This window comes from Heloderma suspectum, chromosome 5 (assembly GCF_057233095.1).
Source record: "Heloderma suspectum isolate Gila_16-S chromosome 5, 16-S_ref, whole genome shotgun sequence".
Taxonomy (NCBI): domain Eukaryota; kingdom Metazoa; phylum Chordata; class Lepidosauria; order Squamata; family Helodermatidae; genus Heloderma; species Heloderma suspectum.
In genome coordinates, this window is record NC_139462.1 from 157,368,726 (window position 1) to 157,387,348 (window position 18,623).

General features: G+C 45.0%; 1 protein-coding gene across 7 annotated transcripts in view; it reads right to left on the reverse strand.

Moving 5' to 3' along the window:
• ITGA9 (integrin subunit alpha 9) overlaps window positions 1-18,623 on the reverse strand; it is a 331,280-nt gene that overhangs the window by 293,715 nt on the left and 18,942 nt on the right. For 6 of the 7 annotated variants that reach the window (XR_014792283.1, XR_014792284.1, XM_084857947.1 and 3 more), the window contains exons 2-3: window positions 9,042-9,169; window positions 7,158-7,264 (exon numbers count right to left, since the gene is read on the reverse strand). Coding sequence is in view for 5 of the 7 variants with exons in the window: in XM_084857947.1 (XP_084714073.1) it covers window positions 7,158-7,264; window positions 9,042-9,169 (235 nt within the window). In the remaining 2 variants the exon portion in view is untranslated. The remainder of the gene's footprint in view (window positions 1-7,157; window positions 7,265-9,041; window positions 9,170-18,623) is intronic. The other variant, XM_084857951.1, reaches the window with a different exon arrangement.

Sequence of the window (18,623 nt, forward strand, 5' to 3'; positions counted from 1 at the left end):
GGCTGCTCCCCTCCGGTGTGGTGGAGAACACTCTCCCATGGCCAGGGTTGAAGTAAGATTAAATTGTCAGTCTGGTCAGCTTCTATATGTGGAATAGGGAGGGGGCACTATCTTAATCACCTCAGGCAGTAAAATGCCTTGGGCCAGCCCTGACCCCCAGCTATTTGGGGCAAGGAGAACCAATCTGGATTTCAGTGGGAAAAACAAGATTCTCAGCAAGTTTAAAGTCCCCTTCTTAGTAGATATTTGCAAAAAAGAAAAAGAAAAAGTAATGTATTTTAAGAGCATATATTGTGATTACTTTCCTTATATTGTCACAACTGCAGCAGTGTTATCAACACAGGTCACACAGGCTTCAGATTCATTGCTTTTGGATGTCCTGTGCTCAGCAATGTGAATGCAGTTATTTAGTGAATTAAGGGTGCAATCCTATGGCCACTAGTCAGTGGCTAGGCAGCCATAGGATAGGTCGGTTCCCTGAGAACCGACCTCCACCCCCTCCTGTGCTATCTCGCAGGCAATGCGGATTGGCCCCACGCTCCGCACTCATAAGAGCAGCGTGGAGCAGTGAAAATGGGGCATTCCTGGGGGCAGGGCAGGGAGGATGGAAGTGCCTTTCCAACACTTCCTATACGTTGTCTAGCGTCCGCCCCCCTGCTCCGACTTCCCGCAGCTAGACAGCCGAAATCGGCTGTCTAGCCATGAATGCAGGGCAGCTGAAGCACGGAGGGGAAGATCCCCTCCATGCTGCTCCTGCCCTGCATTGGATAGAAGGTCACCTCTGAGTTCGAAGGCAGCTGCCTATCCCAATGGGATTGCACCCTAAGGTATTTCTCACACCAGCCCATCGATGCCCCTGGTCCTAAGTGTCCCTATGAAGTCCTCTTATGTCAGAATGAGGAATGCAGTTCTGCAAAGGATGTTTATAATGGCACTCAGCTTTGACGACCAGATGTATGTAAAGAAGCTCATAAGAAACTGAACTCAGGTTATTTGTTCTTTTAAGCCGACCCAGTTATGGTTTTAATTCCCTACACACACTGCATTTAGATTTCTTTTACAAAAATCATGAAATATTTATATCTAGAGTGTTCAGGAAATAGCTTCTCTCGTGAAGCATTCCCACTGTGAATACAAAAGGCAGATATACATTTTAATGGAAGACAGTATCCTACAGACATACAATGTTAAGGCCAACTTTCTGTGTGTGTCTCGGGGAAACTGGAGAAGAGAACATGTCGCAAGAAGGAAGGAATTTTGAATACAACAAAAAATTTATAGCCAATACAAATTGTAGCAACAAAAGGCCCCTTTAAATTATGGCAAAGTAAATGAAGTCTCGTGATAGCAGTATTGTTAATTTTTATATATTTATTTTCTAGATCAGGAGAAACTGCTAGTGACTCGCATCACTTACCCCATTTAAACTCTCCTGGAAGATTATTGTGGACTGCTGTAAATGGGAAAGCATCATCTCACTGGCATCAGAAGCTCTACAGGAGCTACCAAGGTTCAAAACAATAACTAAGCCACAGTACCCCCCCCACCCTAAGATACATAACAGGCAAGAGGAGGAAGAGAAGAGGAGGAGGAAAAGGGAAAGTGGATGCTGTCTTACATGGATGGCAAAATCTGGCCTAAAATATATGGCCAGAAGGGTAAAACAAGCCTGCTGACATTGGAATTCAGGAAGCTGCCTTACACCTGGTTAGACTCTCTGTAGAGTCCAGTATTGTTTACACCAGGGTACAGAACCTCAATTGTGGAATTCCTTCCCACAAAGAAGTGAGGCTTGCTCACTTGTAGACATTTTTGTTCTGTTCATCTTTTGGGTTCCAGGCACCACGCTTTAAGAAGGATGCAGACGAACCGGAGAGGGTTCAGAGGAGGGCAACGAAGAGGATCAGGGGACTGGAAACAAAGCCCTACATGGAGAGACTGAGGGCATCTCTACACCAGCTTAAAATCCTACATTTAAAATGGGGCTTTCTGCTTCTGTTTTAAATGGAGGATCACTACTGACTCCCTTTAAACGTGCTTCCCCTCCCCCCTCCTTCTCCCTCCTATCTGAGTCTTCAATTATCTTTCATTGATCTCGCTCCTCTTCTTGCCGCTTTAACTCTTTTCACAGAGGAAACTCAAGCAGAACACAAGGGGCTAATTTGATAGTTCATTATCTGCGACCTATTAAAAAATGGAACAAAGGGCATTTAGTGCAGGAGGCACCCTGGAGGGTCACGGTGGGCCGATCTACACTTAAGGGTTTTTTTCGCTTTCAATGAGGTTTCACCACCCGTCTTTCACACTATGCAGTTCCTGCCTCCAATTGGAACCGGAATTTCCCACTTCCATGCTCCTGCTTTCAATAACCTGATATCCCAGTATTTCCCCTTAATGTGCTCTGATTTTCCGCCTTCATCACCATATCTGGTCGTAGTCCCCTCCCCTGCCTGTCCATATATGGCAGTGTTTGTATTTCCCTCCTGTCCTATCACAGCTCTTGATGGCCCCATATCATCTTCCGGCTATTGATCGCATAGCTTCCTCAGCACTCAGTGTTTCCTCAGCAACAAGCAAAGGGCTGGATGTGTGCGAGCTTGTCTGGTCTTGGAAGCTAAGCAGGGTCAGCCCCCGTCAGTAGTTGGATGGGCGACCGCCTGGGAATCAGGCTTCCTGCACTGAGCAGGGGGTTATTCTATCCCTTCAAATGAGACTAAGTTTTACCTCCTTCTATCCCCCGCTTTGGGTTTGTTATTTTTAATTAAGGTGTTATCTTCAAAGAATCTTGGCTTCTCCATGATTTTTTTTTTCCTAATTCAGGCATGATCTTCGAAGATTCAAAGATGTGAAGCTTCACATCTTTGAATCTTCGAAGATACTAGCAGCCCCCCCCAAACGCGAGCGCTGGGTGCCGCCGCCACTGCCCCTCTTCCTCGCGCCAGCTGTCAAGGGCTGGCACGGAGAAAAGAGCATTGGCAGACACCCCCCAGCTGCTCACCCTGGCCTCCAGCAGGTAGCAGGGAGAAGAGGATAGGTGCCTCCTTCTTCCCTCCACCTCCACCTGCTATGGCGGTGGTGGCAAGGGACAAGCTGGTCGTTTTCCCCAAGGCAGGAAAACATGCGGAAAACTACAAGCCTCTCCCACGCCACTGCCACGTGGTAGGCGTGGAATCAGCAGAAACAGGAAGAGTTTCTGATCCTCCAATGAGAGCCGCTGTCTTTAAGAGCAGGAAAACAGCACAGTGCTCAAGCATGAACCGAGCTCGTGCATTCGATGAAGCACCACAATGGGGAAAATGGCTGAGTGTGGATAATCACGTTTTAATGCAAGAGCGTTTAACCCGACAGGACACCGAATTCGTTGCGATGGCGGGCACAATGTAGATTGGCCTGGTGTCATGTAAGGAGCCCGCAAACTTCCATGAAGGAGCAATCTCAATCACAGGATAAAAGCTCAGTGTGAAGGAGCCCTGAAAGAACTGGGCATGTTTAGCCTTGAGAAGAAAAGACCGAGGGGAGATATGATAGCACTCTTCAAGGACTCGAAAGGCTGTCACAGAAAGGAAGGACAGGATCTCTTCTCAATCATCCCAGAGTGCAGGACACAGAATAATGGGCTTAAGTTACAGGAAGCCAGATTCAGGCTGAACATCAGGAGAAACGTCCTGACTGTTAGAGCAATACAACAATGGAACCAATGAACTAGGGAGGTAGTGGGATCTCCCACACTGGAGGCATTCAAGACGAGGCTGGACAGCCAGCTTTGACTTAGATTCCTGCACTGAGCAGGGGGTTGGACTCTATGGTCTTATAGGCCCCTTCCAACCCTATTATTCTATGATGGGTTTTGATATGGGGTTGATTCTGGAGGGGCTGCGGTGGCTTAGTGGTTAAGACGCTGAATTGCAGACTGGAAGGTCGGCAGGTCAGCAGTTCGAGACCCGAGTGCTGCGTGACGGAGTGAGCTCCCGGCTTCAGTCCTGGCTTCTGCCAACCTAGCAGTTCGAAAGCAAGAAACTGCAAGTAGATAAATAGGTACCGCCTCGGCGGGAAAGGTAACAGCGTTCCGTGCACCTCGGTGTTCAGTCATGCCGGCCACATGACCACGGACGCATCTTCGGACAGCGCTGGCTCTTCGGCTTAGAAACGGGGATGAGCACCACACCCTAGGGTCGGACACGACTGGTTGGGGACACCTTTACCTTTTTTACCTGCTTTCTGAGGTTTTAATTATAGCTTTGCTGTTAATCTGGCTCATTGTTTTGATATTGATTTTATTTTTTTGGCACACCACCTTAGGACAGGGCCAAAAGGTGGGTTATAAATATTTTTCATACACACCTACATATATACATACACACGCACACACACACACACACACCAGCTGTCATGGAAACTGAGTGGTTTGAGCCTTGGCACTATGAATTCCCTAACCCTGGGATCTACAATCTGGTGCCCATGGACACCTCTTTTGATGCCTGCCAGGCTCCCTGCCCCCTCCTGATTTTTATTTTATTTTTAAAGATTTTTTAATTATTAAAAAAGAAATAACTGGGAGATTGGCCTGCTGGAAAGTGAAGTGTTTTATTTCCAAGAATGCCTCTGGGCCCCACGTCTCTCAGCTTCAACAGTTTGTATTCTGTGAAATGAACGTTGGAACAGAAAAATGTCGCTTTGTGAATGGGCAAGTTCCCCATGGCAGCCATTTCGTGAGAGTGCCTGTGACACTCGTTCAACATACCAAATGTACACACTGACCTAAAAAGGTTTGAGTCCCCTGCCCTAACCACTGGCCAAACGAGCCAGCAAATAAAGATTAATGAACTGACTAAAGTTCTGATGAAGTTCAGTATGGCTGCTTTATCTTACATACTGGAGGACTCTTCTCTAGGTTAATGGCCAACTCCACACCTGATTAGCCTCTACATCGTATGTTCCCAGACCATTCACTAGGCCCTTGGTGTTTCCTTAAACAACGAGACTTCCATGTGAGCTCAGATATCCAACTATGAAGAGATGAATGCAGATACAGAATTTGACAAACTTTCCTCCTGCACACTTAGAATGTGTAATCTGAAATCCAGCCATATAGATGGAGAAAGTGACACTGAAGCTATACCATGAGGCTTCAATCCTGTTACCACTTACCTGAGAGTAAGCCCTATTGAACTCATTGGGACTTACTTCTGAGCAGGGTTGCACTGAAAGTCATTTGGCTGTTTAAATGTTTTTAAATGGCAATAGTTTGCAGGAGGAGGAAAAACAAATTCCATGATAAATAGGGCAGGTGCTTGAAAATATAAGATGAAAGGAGGCGAGGGTTTCCCTCAGGTTTTAATGCAATGGCCCCAGTTACTTTTCCAGTACAAGTAAGAGGATGAATTTTACTGTCATAGCACAGGAGGAGCTGGGAACTTCTGCCGTGTTATTAAAACACCTGAATTAATACAAACACCCATTCTCATGTTGATACTTCAAAATCCAATAGACTTTCTAAAATTATATTTAAAGCTTATGCTGTCAACACCTTATTAATCTCTGATCTTCCATTTAGCCTTCTATCCCAAACTGATATTTAACAGAAGCATCACACACTAGAGTTCTAGCACACTTGTGCCTCCTTCTAGGTGGATTTAACAAATATGGCAATACAAAGAGACTATTCATATATTTCCATCATGATCAAAATTACTTACATTACACTAGACTGGTACCAAGCATCCTCCAGTTTTGACTTTTGGATAGAAATTAGCAATTTCAGTGGAGTTGAAATTCTGACTCCAACCTGAAAATCATTTAGGCTTGGTTCATACATACCAGAGCCAGCAACAGGTTTCATGTGGTAGAGGTGCAGAATGGATAAGCTTTCCCTGCTAAATACACATATTACCATTGGCAAACCATACACTCCACATAAATTCCAATTGTTCAGAGACCTTAGTTGTGGTGATCTCCACATACTCACATTTTCTGAAGGTGGAGACTTGCATAAATAAAACAAGTGAAGGCTATGGAAATGTAAATAAATAAGCAAGTGTTTTTGCAGCTGCTGCTGCCCAAAATAGGAGGTGTTTTGGCACTGTCAACAATATTCGGGAACTACTGAGAGAGGTTTCAGCTCAGCTCTACTTGGTACACCATAGCGCCTTTCACACATTACTCATGTGAACAAAGCATGTTGAAAGGAGCTGCCGGTTGTGCTTTCAGTTGCCACTGAGATCACAGGGGTCCTTCCAGCCTTGCCATCACTGCCCCTGCCCTCACTGTCCATACATTGACAGCCTTACAGTCTGGAGTCTTCCCCAGATCCTAGAACTCTGATTGCACAGGATTTTAGAATCTGGGGAAGCCTCCATGTGTGGAGGCCTATACATGAATACTTCTCCACTTCAGTCATCCACAAAAACTTGTGGACGGTGAGGGCAGAGATGGGAGGAGCTACACAACATCACAGACAAGGCTAAAGGTGCAGTCCCCTCCGATAAGGCACTCTACTCCTTTATGCAAGTAGCATGTGAAGGAGGCTTAGAAGCACTGATGTGGTGGCAAGCACGGGTTATGGCAGCTGAGGACTGTTGGGTGTGGGAAATCGTACCATTGTTTTGCAGAACTATAATCTGCACCCATCCACCATTGTGACTTAGACAGTTGAACACAGAAAACCATCCATTCTTGTTGACTTCATTACTTAACTACTGGCATCAGCAGGCCACCCACAAAAATATGCATGCTTCAGTACTCACTTAATATTTGGCTTATAATTAAATTTAATGTTTCTTGTAAAATTATGTTATTAGGCATAATGGATCTACTATCTCTATCCACACACGTAATTTCATTTTTTTAATAAAGAAGGAAAAAAGACTCTTTCATAGGAACACAAAGTGCCATTTATGCTGTTCCAAGTCTTAAAGCCTCTGTCACTTTTAAAAGGAAGCCTTCAGGGTGACAGAAGCAGGTGTCAGGGCTCTGAAGCTTTCTTTCTAGAAGCAAGCTTTGTCCCTGGGATCCGATTCTCCTTCATCTTAAAGGAAGCGATTACAAAGTTAGCTGGACTCTGTCAGTCATCAGGAAAGCACATTAATTTACACACGCTTACTATCGGTAACAATGTGACACTTCACACTTTAATGGGATCGAGGGAAATGGGAACGTACCAGTAGGCTTCCTGCAGCCGTGGGCTGTCTTGCCAGACTTACACCCATCCATTCATCATCTCTGTCCTCTCTGCATGTCTTCCCGCAGGACACTCCCCGAACATTAGCTAAAACAAATGTAGGAAGAAGGGTGAGCGTTTATCAGGGATAAACATGATGTTACATTCTTGAATATCTACAGGAAAGGCTCACTCCCGTTAATTTACAGTTATCGTATCTGGTGGATTCAGGATGAATCCACGTTAGCATAACACCCTCCTCAACAGGATGGTATGCTAAAAAGAATATATAATTCAAACAAGATGACCAAGTTTATCGAAGGCCCTGAAAGGGCTTCAGCATCTACATCAGGGGTGTGGAACAGACGTTGGGTGGGAGTCTGAATTGCCTCCCACCAGTCCTCCATGACCACTGATGTTTCCCCCTCCTCCCCGAGCCACTGTGAAGAGCAGCCCTGGAAGAACAGCTGGTCCTCCCAGGGCCAGCCTACTTGGGTGCCTCCTCCACGTGCCTCTCACCATCCCCATCAGGCACAGGGAGAAGGAAGAGTCAGCCTGTGCTGCGACGATCAGTACTGGCCAACTCCCTGGCTTCACGCAGCCTGCATCGTTCCTGTGGGGGTACCATGGGAAGCCGCTCAGCTGATGGTGGGAAGATCCTGCTCCTAGTACCAGCCAAGTCCCCTGCCTCCCGGAGCAGACCAAGACTTTTTTCTGCCTGAGGCGAAGGACAAGGTGGCACCCCTCCCATTCCATGTACAAAAGCCAACCAAACCGGCAGATGGATCTGTCTTCAACACTGATAATTGGACAGTATCCTCCACTGCTCCTGAAGGCTGCAAATTAACTTAGGGGATGCAGAGCAGGCCGCACAGCCCATAGCTCTCTCCTCCGACATCTTGTTGGTGCCTCCCGGCATCTGCCCCCTGAGTCAACTGCTTCACTATGGCTAATGGCAGGGCCGGCTCTGCCTGCCTCCCACACTGCTGCTGTTATGTCCGATCAGAGATAACAGTAGGGATTCCTCCACATGGGGTTCCTCCAGGAGGCAAGGCTTGGAGGCCAAGCCTTGCCCCCTGGAGGAACCCACGAAGGCTCCATGGGCCAGATGCAGAGGTTCCACATCCATGATCTACATAATTAGCCATTCCGCAGGAAACATGCACCATGTTGTTATCACCATGCTGAAGACACTGGCAAAGTAGATCAACTTCTAAGATCATTTCCTAACACCTGTTTGTGTCTTATGGCTGATGTTACATTGAGAAATAATCTGCTTCTGTCCAATCTGTGTTGATCAAACACAGACACAGAGGGGTCTCAAGGGATAGTGCAAATTCCAAGGAGCAGTGATGCACAGACCCCCAAGAATACTACCAGCACTGTATGAACACCAGGAGAGATATCGAGAGGACAGCAGGAAGAAGCAAGGAGGCCCAATGTTCCAGAAAAAGGAGGCCCAATGTTCCAGAACTTCAGAGAGCCTCTAGATCAAAGCCCCACGATACATCAGCACCTATTGTTCATGGGGGGGAGGAAGGAAAAATGGGGGGCAGGATTGGGGAGTTAGATGTACATGTGATTCAGAAAACATGCCCATTTCTATGCCACAAGTGGTCCAGCCATCTACGTTAAGGTGGAACAGCAAGGTAGGGACATGTACTGGACACTGGAAGGGGTGACATCAGCATGACATCTTCCCATGCCATACCATTCCTGCCTTTATGAAGGCCATTTCTTGTATACCCACATTGGCACTAGAAGTCAAAGTAGGGCGAGGAGATGTTTCCTGTACAGGAAAGCCCCAAAACTCTTAGGAAGAGAAGTCTTTCAAAGCAAAGTGATTAAATATGTATACCCTTTAAACAAGGTCTACAATACATACCTCGACCCATATCCAGTTCTGTGCACCTCCTATCAGGGTTAGTGTGAACACGGCATTTAAACACAGCTCCTGGGGACTTAAGAGAGGCACTGTATTTAGAATCTGCCTTTGGGGCACCAACCAAGACCCTGGAAATCAAGAGCAAAGGAATGATTCATTAGCATTACAAGAAACAAATACACAAGTTTCACAGCGAGGGGATCTTGCTTTGACAAACTATGTTTTCCCACCCACCTTGTGAAACAGTGATCCTCTCTGTACGTGCCCACCCCACTGTGGCAAGCGAAGGCAATGTATTTTCCTTCAATAAATCCATGGTCTCATTGAAGGAGCGAAAGCCTCCCCTACACCATATGCTTCTAGGAAAGAATGAGAACTAACAGCAGCAGCTACATGTGTATTTTTTCCCCTCAGCTATAAATATGTATATTTCAACCCAAAAGAACAAAAGGGATTTCAACCCAAAAGAACAAAGATGAATCAATTAGAAAAATGGTCTGAGAAATCTCAAAGAAAGGCAAGCAGAGAGAGTGTTCTGACCTTGGAAGGGGGAGTTGGAGATCTGCCCCTCAACCCCGAACCCTTGCAGCTGGTGCAGAGGGCTGCACCAGCTGCCCTCCGTGGTCGGAAAAGCGACCTCAGAGAGGGGGAAATGGGGGCATTTCGGTGGGAGGGAATGAGACCAGAGAGGCCAGGATACAAGCTATCCTGAGCCTCTTCCAGCCTCCTTCTCTGATGTGCTGTCGCTATACGGTCCAAAAAGCCTGTCTAGCAAAAAATGCAAGGCAGGAGAATGGGGAGGCAAAGATCGCCTCCACAGCTCCTCCGGGCCTGCATTGGATGGTTGGAAGCCTCCGAATTCAGGGGCTTCGGATCATCAAGGGCGCAATCGATAGGACTGTGGCTTAATTTACTGTGCTGGAATAAGACCCACTTCCCATTTTGTAGAGCATTTCTGCTACCTCTTCTTTATTACCTTCATATGAAGAACAAAAACATTTGCTTTATCAGATCTTGGAAGATATAAATAGGATAGTATTGTGTTTTCAAAGACTGGAGCATGCACACACACACACACACACACACACACAAATGGTAACATGCATTTAGTCAAACACTAATATGTTCCACTACTGTATTGACATTGACTGACTTCACTGGGGTCACAAAAACTACACACCGAAATTTAAAATAAACTTTAAAGGAGGAAAAGGCTACATTAACAGCTTGATTTCTCCTGAGTTTCAGAGGCTAAGCTGTCAAATCACAGGATTTTGACAGAGGCTACCTTCTAACGAGCAATGTTTTCACAAGTGAGAACAATTAGTGGCCTAGATACCTAAATTACAGAAAACTACAAAGCTGACAAATATTGAGAAGCAAACACAAGGGAATCTGAAACAGCAGTTCTAAATACAGATGCCAATGAGCAATTATCAAGCTCAGATGCAAATGCCAGTCATCTCCCCGAAATGTGTAGTATGAATGAATGTCATTCATTTAACTTATTGACATCCTTGAGCTCTGGAAAAGCAAACCATAAAGGGAGTATTACCAGCTCATGGGACCCTGATTTAAGGAAAGCATTTCTATGACCCATTATAGCAAAAAGGAAACCAAGGGCCAAGTGTAGTTGCATTTTGGCTTCAGCTACTTTAGATGGGCCCACGCCCACACTTTTCACCAAGGCAAAAAAACAAACCCAAAAGATCTTTTAGTGGCCAATAGCAGGGAAACAACTAAGTTTGTAAAATGAAGGAAAACATACAGCCATTAATGTAAGACAAAGAAGTATATGCAGTCCCAAGGCACATGCATGTTCACATGGAGCACAGTATATGTTCAGATAAGGGATGGGAAACCTCCAGCCAGAGGCGCCTCCTTGGTTCCTCCAGGATGTGGCCTTCAAGCCTTGCTCCCTGGAGGAATCCCACTGTTCTCTGAGACTTGAGATAACCACAGGGATGTGAGTGGATGAGTGGCTGGCACCAGTGATGTGGGCTAATTTGCATAGAGTCATTTGCATTGGAAATTTTTCTGATGCCCTAGAGAGTGCTCTAATTTACCATGTTTATTTTACTGGCATTTACTAAACGACAAAGCAAAAGAAGTACCCCATGTTGTTTTTTTGTCCCAATACACCACAAATATTTGACCTGAAACATCTCAGGAAAAATTTAAGCCCATGTCATGTGATGTAAATGTTGTATTTAGAAATTTGTATTGGAATACTTGCACAAATTTAAAGACAATAGCATGTAGTTCCCTTACATTTCTTAAATGTAAGAAGAAAAAGCAAAGGTACTGAAAACTGTCCACACAGTTTCAACCTGCCCCATCCTGGTGCCCTCCAGATGTGTTGGATGACAACTCCCAGCATCCCCAGCCAGCCACTGGGAAGTATAGTCCTCTTTCAACAGAGTTCAGCTCTTTTCCACTAAGGTTATTGGGGCACCTTCAGTTTTGCTATCACCACTTATTAGCTCCAGTTCACCCTGAGACATATATGTATTTTAATGACATAGATGTATTCTCCCACACACTTGCTAGGAAAAATGGCCTGAAAACCATTAACTACAACTTCGAAACAGCCAAGCTTCCCTCACATTCTATTTGCAATTGGCATCCATTCATTGTTACCGATGAACTTATCAAATGGAAAAGTTTCCGCAGAAAACTAAAGCACTGGAAAAGTTTCTGAGGAAAAGCTTCCACCCCACATCACAGGCCAGCACTGGGAGGGGTGGCCAGTTTTCCCAGGACTGGCCAAGTCCTTTTGTGCAGCATGTCCTACCCCCATGGGGGCACCACATGAAGACAGGGCTTGGCCAGCATTGGGAGGAACAGCCGCTCTTTCCAGCACTAGCCAAGTCCTTACATGCAATATGAAGATCATAGGCCGAGTCCCTTTCTCTCTGCTGAGAGAGACAGAACTCCATGCCTCTTTCTGCACAGAGAAAGGCAAAATGGGTGAGGATGAGGCAATGACCTCAGTGGGCGAGGAGAAGCTTTTGTGCTATTTTCTGACTCCCCAAAATAGCTTGACTGGCCTAGGGTACTATGCACGTTGACTTGGAGGGGTGAGGCACCATGTGCTGCTACACTTCAGACACCAACCTGTCTTAGGCCCTGGTTTTAGCTGTTTTGACATCTGTGTGAATGTCACAGAGCAGTAGACAACAAGAGGGGAGAGCTCAGATGGCAGAGACTGCTAACTTGGCTGTTAAGAACTGTAACCTATTGAGGCTGTTCACCATATATCACAAGAAGTCGTCTGGAAACATTTAAACTGTATTTGTAATGAAATATCATCTGCTCATATTCCATGACCATGTACCTAGGATCCACAAGGGGTAAATTAGAAGAACTGAATGTCAGTCTTACGATGGTCTTACATTTTATCAAACAAAAGTGACAACAGAATGATTTTCTAGCAATGCCAACAAAAAAAATACTAGAAGCCACAAATTAGTTTATTTTAGCATTCATCAAACAAAGATGCTTCTGGTTGAGCAAACTAAACTCTATGGTAAGTACATAGTTTCAGTTCTGGATGTTTGCACTGCAACAGACCTAAACATTTAGCTGTATACAGCATACAAAAACATAGTGGTTTGGGGGCATGATCCCAGAGTTAAGCATTTTTAAGTCCTACTGATTTCAATGGAAGAGTTAAGCACATCCTTAAATATCTGTCGCTGAAATCAATTAAGGGTGCAATCCTATGCATGTTTAGACAGGAAAAAAAAATCCTACAATTCCCAGCTGGGGAATGCTGGGAATTGTAGGACTTCTTTTTCTGTCTAAACATGCATAGGATTGTTCCCTTAAAGGTGCTCATCAGTCCTTTTTCATTGACCTGTGCAGCAAACCCAAATCTCTCCACTGTTAGTCAATGTTCGTTTAAATAACCCATTTAGTAGTAAAATAGGATTCTACAGCCAAATGCTAGGGTTTGTTTAATGTTGGTTTTAAAAGAGAATCATCAATTTGTTCTCCATTTAACTGAACTGGTTACAATGTGGTCAGATTATTGTTTAGGAAAGCTATTTATTTTCATAAGCTTTGTCATGACCACAATATTTTGCAGGAAGTTTCTCTTGCACTGGAATCTTTATAACTAACTGTGCGGGAAAGAATGTAAAGTGAAGCCCAAGAGGTGGGAGGGGGAAGTTACTTTTTATAATTATGAATTCCTCAAGAGTTTGAGTGAATATTTTGTTACAGATTTGAAATTCATGGTAGCAGCAGAATCCAATGCAGGAATTCAACAGAGGGAAACGAGGGAAAGGAAGGCCTGCTTCTTTCTCTCTCTCTCTCACACACACACACACATACACACACCCTAGTCATAGCCTGCACTAGGGGAGTAGGCCAATTAAAACTTGACTCTAAGCCCATATAAAGTGAGAGATGGTTCACACCTCTCAACTTAGTAATGATTCTCACAAGAAAAGGTGTGTGGATAGTGTCATTATATGGTGTAGTCCCTAGATGGCTCTGGACTTAGTTGCATCAGGATGGCCTCAGGAGTGTCCTGTTGCTGTTCTGTTCTTGTTTGACAGAGACAATCAAAGTACTTGTCTAGCTTCCTGAATAGCGTGTCCTCTAACCTTTCAATGAAAACAGGCAAGTGAAGGTGAATGGAAGAGATTATTTTTACCCTGTTTCCCACCTCTTCCTACTTATGCAGAGTACCTCTCATTTTACCCACAGTAGGGTGAAGTGAGGTAATGGCAAAAGTGGGATAGAGGCCTACTGATGGCCTCTTGCCCAAGGACCTACAAAAACATGCTGGCCATGAGCTGCCCAAATCATACTATTTCCAGTGTTATCTTCTGGAACACATCTCATGTTTCAGGACATAGTCTGAAGGCCCATGAGGCAGCAACCTTGTCTGATCAGAGACTACACGCAAAACCACCTGAGGACCCTGTTCACACCATTCTGGGTTCCACCATGAAAAAAAAAAGGCAAGACATACAAGACATGAATTAATTAATTTTATCTAAATGGTTTCTCACAAAGCATGTAGGGAAACAACCTGAAAATGCTCTAAGATACATCCCCACAATTTCCTAATAGCCAGAAGTTCTTGTCTTACATCTTCTGCAAATGCCCAGAAGTCAGACAAACAGATATATTCTTTAATATGGTAAGCAGTACATAAATCTAATAAATAAATGTCTGAGACATGTGACTAAGTCAAATAGTCTCATGATTTTGTTAATGGCTATTTCACACACATCTCTTGAAAAACCCCAAGTGAGAATCCATTAAAAACTTTGTGGAGGTGGGTAGGGAGGCAAAAAGACCCCCTTTCCCTGCCCCAGTCCTTATGAGATGTGAGTAGTGGTATTCTTCTCTCTCCCCTTCCTTCCACCCCAGTTAATATCGCTACCCATTCATAGACGGAAATGGAACTGGAGTGGGGAAGAGACCAGCAAGATTTCTCAGTGGGCGGACGCATAGGGGGCAGAGGAGAAAGAAAGGACTTCTTTCCTGTTCATTTTGTCTCCCTGACTTAGTAGTTACTGCAGTTGCTTCTCAGTCTGGGATGTCCTGGTGGGTCCCTCTGCAGGCCATCAGCATGCAGACAGTGTTGCAAAGGGTTACAGCAAATGCTGGTGCTGCCCTCCACTGGCTATGGTCGCCTCAGGTGAGTGGGTGAGCAACAGTGGCAAACACCTTTGCTTTCCAGGGTATTTTTCCCTCCCTATTTTGAATCACTCTCAGCGCTTCTACATGCTGGAATATATGAGATAATAGACATATATTGGAAGAAGCCACGCTATGCAAAAGCCCCTAGTTATTTAGGGACTCTTTTCTTCACTTCCAAATCACTGCAGTCTCAAATTAGCTTCCTGCTTGTGTAAAGAAATCAGAGACAGGATTTTAAGTCTAATCTCTGAATAATCATGGAAGCAAGCCTAAATTTAGAAACCACAGTGTGGGTTTTTTTTTCCCACATTAAGGAACTACAGTGGGGCTTGAGAAAAAATGATTTACTACTTCTGTAAGTATGCGTCAAAATGCATATTGAAAGGATTTATGCAAGCTCATTACAAAAGAAAGCTCCTTGGCAAGCATGGGGGGGAAATACAAAGGACTGTCTACTTCAGTCTCTGCGAACAAACCTCCAGAGCCCCCTGTCCCAGTAACCATCTGGCTGCGAGGAACACGGCATGCATAACACGGTCAACACCTTAACGTTCATACCCAGAAGATAAGATGGTACACGCTCCTCAAACGCAGGAGTTGGAAAACCCAGCATGACAGACCCAGCTAGTGGTGAAGCCAACAGAGTAATTTCAAGTTAACACTTCTGTCTTTGCCCTCCTCCTCTCTGCTTGGCACCTGTGTTACATGTACCTCCTGCCACTTCCTTGCTGAGAAGCCCTCAGGATACCCAGCGGTGGAAGCCAAAAGTGCTGTATCTAGCAAGAAGTGCAACACTTTAAGGAGTGATGAATAGCATAGAGGGCACGGAGAGATGCCAAACATGTGCATCGCCCCACAGTGGTGCCAAAAAGTGATTAGGCAGCCATAGCACAAATGCTGCTTTCTTACCTAATCTCAAAACGACAATAAACTGCCAAGATCAAAGTGCTTTAAAATAGCCAGCCGCATTTGCAGCAGACTACATCCCTTTAATTGGCTGGGTTAAATGAGGTCTTTGATTTAACATGCCTGTTTGGCATTCTCTGTTTCTAGCCCCATATCTCAGTGGAGCATCAAAATATAGGAATGGAATTTGGTGTGCATGTTCAGTCCATGATTTTACATTTCAAGTGGAAACACCTGCTTAACGCCCACCCTCCGCTTCAAGGAGGAGGGGGGAAAATGAAGATACGAAAGATATTGAAATGTGATAACTGCCTTGAAGACAGAGATCTCAGAATGAAAGTTGGTTTAGGACACAATTTCAAGTTTGAACACCACCTTGACCTCTGCACCCATTTTCTAGGGGGCCAAGGAAGATGTAACCATAATGCAAGGATGGGTGACCTCTTTGGGCCCGGGGTCGAATTCACTTTCAGAGAAGCTCTTGGGGGCCATATTCCAGTGGTGGTGGGAGCCGAAGGCAAAAAGGGCTAGACCAAAGACAAAAGGGCCAGGGCCAGCGGCAAAGGGGCAGGGGCCAGGGGCAAAGGGGGTGGGGGCAAAAGGGGCAGGGCCAACATACAAGAAATACCAGTGAATTGTAGCTTAAAGCTCCTCTGGCCAGTAACTAAGCTTTTCAACTTTGGAGAATGGGAAAAAAACTGCACAAAAGACAGAAAACCACCCAATGATTGGTGGTTGGGGAAAAAGAGGTGGGACCAGAGGAAGGGGTAGATTAGGACCCCAGAAGGGCCAGAGTGAGTAGCTGGGCCTGAGGGTCCCCACCCCTGCCATTAATGGAATATCTCCCTTGAGCAAGGCTAAATCTCTGTCCTTGTATCGCTTCTCTCAGGAAATGTTTATGCCTTCTAACATTTTGCTAATATATGATGCGTGTAGTAGGCTTGCTGTTCTTGAGGTTTAGCTCCTTCCCAAGTCTCTGCAATTTAAATATCTTGTGTGCGGCATGTGCACGCAGGCGTGTGGGTGGGGCTTAGCCATCTCTTGACTCTAGTAGACTTAGGTGTAAGCACACGTGCACAAACCCTAAGGCATCCTCTAGCTTACAGAAATTCCATGGCAAAAATTGCACATGCTGCAGATGGCAAATTTAAGTTTTCAGTATGATAATTTATTATAGAACAATGATGTTTTTTTCTATGATATCTTTAAGCAAAGGAAAAATCATCACATTTATTACATAATTTGCAGAATCTCCTTTGTTGCTGTTTGTTGCATCACAACCTGTCTCCACAAAGATCTTCACCCCCAACCTCCTCTTCCCTTTTGTTTGTTTGGTTTCTATTATGGACATTTCTATTAGGAAATATCAGTAAATATACATTAGCTACTAGGTGCTTTGGAACACTTGCAGGACTGCATTCCCCTGGCAATCACAAGAACCACAGATCTACTATATCACAGAAGAACTGCAGGTGCCCAATCTCGCCTGATCTTCGAAGCTAAGCGGGGTCAGCCCTGGTTAGTACTTAGATGGGAAACCGCCTGGGAATCAGGCTTCCTGCACTGAGCAGGTGGTTGGACACGATGGTCCTGTAGGCCCCTTCCAACCCTATGATCCTATGATTGTATGATTTCACCTAGATAGAACATATGGCACGTACAGAAATTGGAAAATGAGATTGCTTTTCAGCAGCCTTCACCAACATGGATCTCTCCAGATGTTGTGAACTACAACTCTGATCAGCATGGTCAGGGACAATCAGAGTTATAATCTACAACATCTGGATGGACCTAGGTTGGAGAAAGCTGCTCTATAGAAACAACATGTGGGGGGAACTTATCTGCATTCTTTTTAACAAAAGGGTACAACTGTGCATTTTATTGAGCTAAGAACTGATTGACATTCTAAGGACAAATTATAGATGAAAAGCTTTCCAGGTTCAGTTTCCTTCACAGAAGACCGCACTAGAACCTTGGACCAAACTGACACAAAGTGAATATGTTCTATGTATGTAGTTTCTTGATCATTGCTATTACGACCCTTATTGGTGAAAACGTCTCCTATAGGATTTGGAATTGTCCTTCACATGGTTAAATCTTTTCTAGCTTTTGCTTATGCTAACTTGTTTTGTATAATGTACATATTTACAGCAATCTGGTCCCACAACACTGGAGAAAAGCTTTTTCCTTCATTACCCAGCAACAATCATGGGGCTATGGCTCTAGCTTGTCAGGGAAAGTACAAACCAGAGTTTCTGGTTTGCATATTGTTGTTGTTGTTCAGTCGTTCAGTCGTGTCCGACTCTTCGTGACCCCATGGACCATAGCACGCCAGGCCTTCCTGTCCTGCGCTCTCTCCCGGAGCGTGCTCAAGTTCATATTCATTGCATCGGTGATGCTATCTAGCCATCTCATCCTCTGCCGTCCCCTTCTCCTTTTGCCTTCAGTCTTTCCCAGCATCAGGGTCTTTTCCAGAGAGTTTTCTCTTCGCATTAGGTGGCCAAAATATTTGAGCTTCAGCTTCAGTATCTGTCCTTCCAATGAGCACTCAGACCACCGACAGAAGGGGTGGACAACTGTGAGCTGTCTGTGGGCCATTTTCACCCCTAGACACACACACCCATGGGACGCTCTCCCCCCACAAAAAATAGTCCCCAAAATCGGTGGTTTGCCACTGAAATTTGGTGGCGGACAGCTCTGTAGCACTATAAGGGTTAACACTGGCTTCTTTACAAGCTACATTTGACCATGGTGGCTACGGAACACTAAATGGTGAAATTCAACTTGCAGACAAACTAAATTTGACCCTTGTCGTGCTACGGACACTAATTTTGTTTTCTTTAAAAAAAACTGCCACTGCCAAATTCAGCAGAGGGTGGCAGGAGCTTCACTGGGGTGGGGGCTTTGTGTTGCCTGCCCGGCTGCACTCATTTGCAGCAGGAGTGATCAGACAGCATACACCAGCACGCTGCCTCATCCACAATAAACCAGAATCTTAAAAAAAAAAAATCTAGG